The following is a 7,350-nucleotide window of genomic DNA, read 5'->3' as shown; positions in this document are numbered from 1 at the left end:
CACATCGCTCCCTAACCCACTCTACATCGCCCCTTTATCCAGTCTACATCGCTCCCTAACCCACTCCACATCGCCCCTTTATCCACTCTACATCGCTCCCTAACCCACTCTACATCGCCCCTTAACCCACCCTACATCGCTCCCTAACCCACTCTACATCGCTCCCTAACCCACTCCACATCGCTCCCTTATCCACTCTACATCGCTCCTTAACCCACTCCACATCGCCCCTTAACCCACTCTACATCGCTCCTTCATCCACTCCACATCGCTCCCTTATCCACTCTACATCGCCCCTTAACCCACTCTACATCGCTCCCTAATCCACCCTTCATCGCCCCTTAACCCACTCCACATCGCTCCCTAACCCACTCTACATCGCACCTTTATCCACTCTACATCGCCCCTAACCCACTCTACATCGCCCCTTTATCCACTCCACATCGCCCCTTACCCACTCTACATCGCTCCCTAACCCACTCTATATCGCTCCCTTAACCCACTCTACATCGCCCTTTACCCACTCTACATCGCCCTTTACCCACTCTACATCGCCCCTTTATCCACTCTACATCGCTCCTTAACCCACTCTACATCGCTCCCTAACCCACTCTACATCGCTCTTTTATCCACTCTACATCGCCCCTTAACCCACTCTCCATCGCCCCTTTATCCACTCTACATCGCCCCTTATCCACTCTACATCGCTCCCTAATCCACTCTACATCGCCCCTTTATCCACTCTACATCGCCCCTTTACCCACTCTACATCGCCCCTTTATCCACTCTACATCGCCCCTTTATCCACTCTACATCGCCCCTTAACCCACTCTACATCGCTCCTTTACCCACTCCACACCGCTCCTTAACCCACTCCACATCGCCCCTTTATCCACTCCACATCGCCCTTTTACCCACTCTACATCGCTCCTTAGCCCACTCTACATCGCTCCCTAACCCACCCTTCATCGCCCCTTAACCCACTCCACATCGCTCCCTAACTCACTCTACATCGCCCCTTAACCCACTCTACATCGCCCCTTATCCACTCTACACCGCCCCTTAACCCACTCTTCATCGCTCCTTTATCCACTCTACATCGCTCCTTATCCACTCTACATCGCTCCCTAACCCACTCTACATCGCTCCCTAATCCACTCCACATCGCTCCCTTATCCACTCCACATCGTCCCTTTACCCGCTCTACATCCTTTGAATCACCTCGCCATAATACCGCTATGAGCTCTTTAAACTATTACAATAACTTGTGCCTTGTCACTCTTCTCTTCCCTCCTTCCACCTCTAGCCACTGCCCTGACCATGTGCCATCATATTCACCTTAACTCCAAATCCCTCGAATTACTTCGTCTTATTAACGCTATGACCTCTTTAAACCATTATTATAACTTGCTGATACTGCCCATTCTCTTACTGACGATGCTACTAAAAGAGCCTTGCAGGACATTGACTCCAAGCTTGTTAGCCTTGGTCACCTTGCTGGTCAACTTGGCGCTTTTGTTGGTGAGAGTGAGAGTGTTAAGAAAGCTGTCAAGAATGCTATTATCGCTGTTTTCGACATTTATCCGCACCTTAAAAATGACCTAAATGATGTTTACAATTCTCATGTTACTACCCTTTCTGTGTCTGACAACTCTGCTGACCAGGCTGGTGACACCGCGAAAATTAGTGAGCTTAATAAGCAAGTAAAGAAAGAAATTACTGAAACTGAACAGCGTATTAAGAGCCTTAATAACCATCTTACTTCTTCTCCTTCTTCCCCCTCTTCCTCTGCTGACCCAGCCAAATTGCACTCCAAGTTGGAGGCTTTGAAGAAAGTGAAGGAACTTTGTGAAATTTTGACTAATCTTAATAATCATCCAAATGAGCCTAAAAAGCTCTTAGAGAATCTTTGTGACGGTCTCGAGACTTTCCTCGGCTTCGACTCTGACTCCAAAGGCTACGACGGCCAGGGGATTGTCTACTCTGACTTGGACAGGCTGTGTGACGGGGTGATGGGATTTTTGAGTGGAGTGCTTGGTGCGGTGAAGGAGGATGAAAATCTCAAAAAATATTCAAAAGAACTAGAACAAGCTATTGAACAACTTAAAAACAAAAACGGAAAATCCGAGCTCAATAATGCTCTGCCTACTGTGACTCAGGGCATTGCAGATTATGTTCGTATGTTCAATGAGGACAGTGAGGGGTTTAAAAGAGAGTTAAATAACCTGAATAGCAATCATATTAGCAAATTTAACGGTGTGCTTGAGTCTCTTAAGGGTGCCAGAACAGATGAAAAGGGGCACGTTGCGAAGCATTTGAGGAGTTGCGTTAGAGCGGCCGGCAAGCTGTACGCCCAGATGTCGTCGGTTGAAGATACATTTAAACAGCTTGATGACAGCCTTCAGAATAAGTTGAAAGATGATTATTACAGCATTAAACTCGGCATCGAGGAATTCGCTGCCGCATCCAATAACTCTGAGCTCTACGATGTGTTGACTTTGACAGAGGATAAATTTGACGAGCTGAAAAAGCGGATTGCAGAAACTGCAGTAAAAGCTAACTTCAAAGTCAAGCATGCTATGGAGCATTGTAATGCTCGCATTTTTTCTGAGATTGGAAAGGTTGAAGGAAAATTACAAGAAGCACAGATGGCTCTCAAAAATTGGATCGAGCTGGCCGAGCACGTGTTGACTGAAGCCATCAGAGTTGCTGAGAAAGTTCACAAAGATCTGAATGCTGAACCGAATGATGACGGAAGGAAGAGCACCCTTGCTCATCTAATGGACGAAATTAACACAGCGAATGAAGCACTGAAAAAAGCCAACGGAGTACTTGGCAGTCATCTAGTAGGCTTGGAGGGATGTATTGACGATGTGGATAAATACCGTAAAGAAGCTGAGAAGAAGGCAATGGCTGCATTAGAAATGGTGAATGGAGGGAACAATAAACTGAAGGATGATATTAGTACAACTGTCAATAATTTAAAGTCGAAAACTGATTGGCTAAAGGACAAGTATGAAACTGCAAAACACAAAATTGGAGAGGCCAAGGTAGCCGCAGCCGCAACGCTACAGGAATTGGACACTAAAATCCAACAAGATCTAAATACTTTGAAGCTGAATATTGTTGGAGAGATGACGAGTCACGTTAAGACCAAGATTTTAAGCAAAATACAACAGGATATAACAATTCTCGTCGAGGGAAAGAGCGGAAATGGTCTAAAACAGATTATGGAGGACGTGAATAAATATGTTAAGAAGTTCCAAAACAAAGACACATTTGGTCGAGATGTCATGCAGATGTGGATTGCCGATGTTTTGCAGAATAATGGTACGGTGAATAAGCGACTTCAGAGGTATGTGGAAGGTAAGTCAGCTAGATTAACTGGTAAATTCAGCATACCGGAAAACTTGAGTGCTGCAATTAGAAGTAAGATTATAGAGAAGTTTGTGAATGATGTATACGATCAAGTTACAAAGCGTAACCCTATAAAGGTCACCGGAGATGCAAAACATGATTTGGAACAAATGCAGCAATTTTTGAATGTGTATGCAGCGGAACTTCATAAGACCATCAATGATGATAAAATTAGTAACATCTACATTGCAATAAAAGATGATCCGAATTGGGTGACATCTCGCATCGCCGACGACAATAAGGATCTCAGACACTCGATCCATCCCATCCTGTCCGAACTGATTGAGAAATGTAGGAGGACTTCCATTGAGCTGAATTTGTTGATCGGAGACAGCGTCGGCGGGCCGAACATAAATAATGTCAAAAGCGCACTAGAAATTGCTACTGAGCTTACCAGTAGACTCGTGAAAGGTATTGGTGATAACTCCGACGGCGGTGAGTTTGCGGATCAAGTTAATGCAATTGATGGGAAAGTTGAAGTCCAGTTTAAGGGGGCTAATAAAACGCCCGCTAACGTTGCAGTGCTAATGAAAAATTACACAGGCGAACCACGAATTGGAGCCACTGACGGTGGAGGTAAAAAGAAACTTGAAAAACAGATACAAGAGATCGACAAAGATATGGATGTTCTCAAAGTAATCGATTATAGAAAATACGGCAGGGGAACCGACATCAATGGTGAAATTACCAAGCTACACGGCGCCATCACCGATGCCCTGGACAATTTCACGGACACACTCAAACGGTTGCTGATAACTGACGAACTAGGCACTAGTCAAGGAAGCCTAGGCGTCATGAATGTATTGAAAGCTATGGTTATTAAGATCGGAAAAGATATTAATGGTGAGGAACGAAGCCTAAGTGCTATTAAAGGAAAAATCAGTAGTCTGCAAAAAGGCGAGCTTCAATGCCAATCCGATGCAATTAGTAAAGTTATGGAATGCCTCAAAGTTGAATTAGGTGAAATTAAAACCAAATTGCGAGGTCACAAAAATGGAAATGATGGCGTTATTAACAGATTGGCAGATTTGAAAGACAGTGGTATTTTTGGTAATCAGGAGACGTGGGCAATCGATGGTAAGAAAGCCCAGATCCTCACTATCATCCATAAATGTTTTCTAAATCTGGAGAAAGCAGACATGATGAGATTGAAGAAAGAAGTTAACAGAATACTAATTGAAACCGAGCAAGAGGCTACGGAGTATATTGAAGGTGTCCAATCAATGTTCGAAAAGCATATTAATAATCACGAAGAATCAATTAGAGAAACTGCAAAAAAGCGGTATCACGCAAAACTTAAAGGTCTCCATGATACTTTGAAATCCACATTCGCCACCCACAACCAAAAAATCATCGCCGCAGTTCAAACCGACCAAGACTCCGGAATCAAGAAGTTGATGAAGACGCTCAATGTTAATATAAGCCAGATTAAGACATTATCGAGTCAGAATGATCTACCATCAATGTCCCTCAACTCCAACAAGTTCTTCACCCCGCTCATGGACTACATCAAAGGCCAAGTCGCCGGCGACAGCGCACTCAAAAGCGACGTCAGGTCCATCTCCCTCCTTTCCCATACGCTCCTCGACGACCTCTACGCTTCGAAGCAATTCGACGACACCTTCAGCAAAAACTTAGAAAACCTGACGACCAAAGTAACGACATTCGCACCTAAGCAATTTCAGAACACCCACCATCCCGAGTTGGGAGACATATTGAAACGTGGAATGAACGGTTTTGTTACGGAGTTGCAGAAGCAGTACATATCGCGGTATTCGATGGAAACGTTCGAAGACAAGTTGATTACAACTGATGACAAAAAAGACTCTTTAACCGAGTACGGCCGGAAGTGCTCGAAGGTGTGTCTCAGCATAGTGCCTATGGTGACCGACTCACTAAGTGAGCTCAAAGAGAAGCTTGACAACGAAGACGGTAAATGGAAGAAGTACAAAATATATGACGCTGATAGTTCCCATCACAGCCTGCATCGGCTGTTCTTCACTGAGCATGGGTACGATACTGGTCTAGCTGTTAACGCCAAACATGGAGAGTTGAATCACCGGACGGAGTGCGATGGTAGACGTATTTTTGGTCATTTAACAACCGGTATACATAAGTTGCTTTATATTAGTGATCAGTCACATAAAGCATCCGAGTTAACGAACGACGATTCCGATGAGCTGATAATTCAAGTCGTTGAGGAAAAGTGCGTGTTATTCGATCTGTTTGCATACCTTAAGAAATACTTCAAGGTATGCCACTTAATTCACATCGACAAACCAAGAACGCCATGTAATGTCTACGAAATGCTGGTGTGGCTGACTGGGTTACCACATCATCAGGTTTATGGCAAATTGGAGGACCACATTAGGAAATGTTGCGTCAAGCCCGAAAAACTCAAGGATTGGGAATATAACAAGCTACAAGACTACGAACTGAAACTAGAGCAGACTTCGATGATAACGGCTGAAGTTATATTGAAAACAGTTGAGAACGTCTGCACAAATGCACCTACGCTCCTCACTACGATCCTCGGCACCGGGGATGAATTAACCGTCTATGCGTCTGACTTCTCCAACAATGCGCTCAGGTTCACGTACCCAGCGAGCGGCGAAGATTGCCTGCATACGTTCTTAGACATACTCCGCCGGCTGTGGTACGTTCTCAGATACTTGGAAGGGCAGTGCGGTCACCCGTCATCAATCTACGGATGGCGTGACTGTCAATATGGCAAGGCAGTCGACCACTCGAATTGGCAGTGTGAGGACCACCCAAGAAAGCAACCAAAGTGCCAAGCAAACTGTCAACCGACGTGCAAGGCAGCGTGCCAACCAAACACCCAGGCAAACTGCCAGCCAGCTTCTCCATTGATGAGCTACTTCAACGATTGCCTACCCGGACATTTGCCTCACAGGTTGGAATCAATCGGTTGCAAATCAGAGTGTAAAACGTGCTCCCCCAAATCGAAGGGGATGCCCTGTTTGACGCCACTTGGTTTCAGGGCTTTCTCCGGCTCTACCAAAACCGGTAAAGTGCTTTGCAAAATACTCGATGAATTCCTGAATTCCGATGACGTTTCATGCTTATTTGCACTGGCGCAGAGTCCACCGGCGACATTGGCTGAACATTTCGGCTTTACTTTGTCGCTGGTGAAAGGGTGGTATGCTGGTTTGACATCGACATACAACAACGGATTCCAATCAGTGTTTGCAACATCAATAGATAAGCAGTCCATTAGTCTTTACAAGGAGACCAGTACACTTACTGATGCTCTTCGTGACGCTTACGGTAGCAGTCAGAGTAGTCATGAGACTAAAAAGCATAATGAACAGCCTGCTAAAGCCGAAGAAGAAATTATAAGAGGTGACTTGTCAAGTCTGTCGATGACTGTAGAATGTCCCGGTCAGCACTGCGGTCCATACCTTTCACCTCTCTGCAGCGACACTTATCGTCACCTCCTCAGGAAAAATTCCGACACTTACCTCTCCTGGTCGGTGTATCTCCCGTGGACATTTTGGGACCTGCTGAACAGCTTATACAATTCACTCTGCGCCATCTCTTGTCAAGATTGGGGCTGCAAAACGTGTATGCAGGGCGATGCCTGCAGACGAGGAAAACACGGTGACTCTCAGTCGGCTTGTAAGTGTCCCTCATTAGTTGCTTGCAGAGGCGTGTCACCGACACTGTACAGCTATGGATTCAGGTTTGGCGTGCCATGGTTGTTGGGTGATAAAACGACGAAGAAGACGTGCTTCGACATTCAAAAACAGTTGCAAAATGTGCTTCAATCGCAACATTTCGAAGAACTGTTTAAGCAATGTGATGAATTCATTTTCACCATCAGAGAACCCTTCATCTGGCTCAACGTCGCCCTCTGGCTCCTCTCCTTCCTCTACCTCCTCCACATCATGGTCATCCGGCTCGAACTGCTCC

General features: G+C 45.4%; 1 protein-coding gene across 1 annotated transcript; it reads left to right on the top strand.

Annotated features, from left to right (window-relative positions):
* Nucleotides 1-1,380: 1,380 nt before the first annotated feature.
* On the top strand, nucleotides 1,381-7,350 carry BBBOND_0002170 (hypothetical protein, conserved; the record flags this gene model as incomplete). Its single annotated transcript, XM_012915057.1, has 2 exons — nucleotides 1,381-1,488; nucleotides 1,527-7,350. Coding segments are annotated over 2 exons (5,932 nt in total), but the record flags the coding sequence as incomplete, so codon positions are not given.

The sequence above is a fragment of the Babesia bigemina genome, scaffold Bbigscaff_63676 (genome assembly GCF_000981445.1).
Source record: "Babesia bigemina genome assembly Bbig001, scaffold Bbigscaff_63676".
NCBI classification, from domain to species: domain Eukaryota; phylum Apicomplexa; class Aconoidasida; order Piroplasmida; family Babesiidae; genus Babesia; species Babesia bigemina.
Note: the sequence above shows the minus strand (reverse complement) of the source record. Positions and strands in the feature narration are given on the sequence as shown.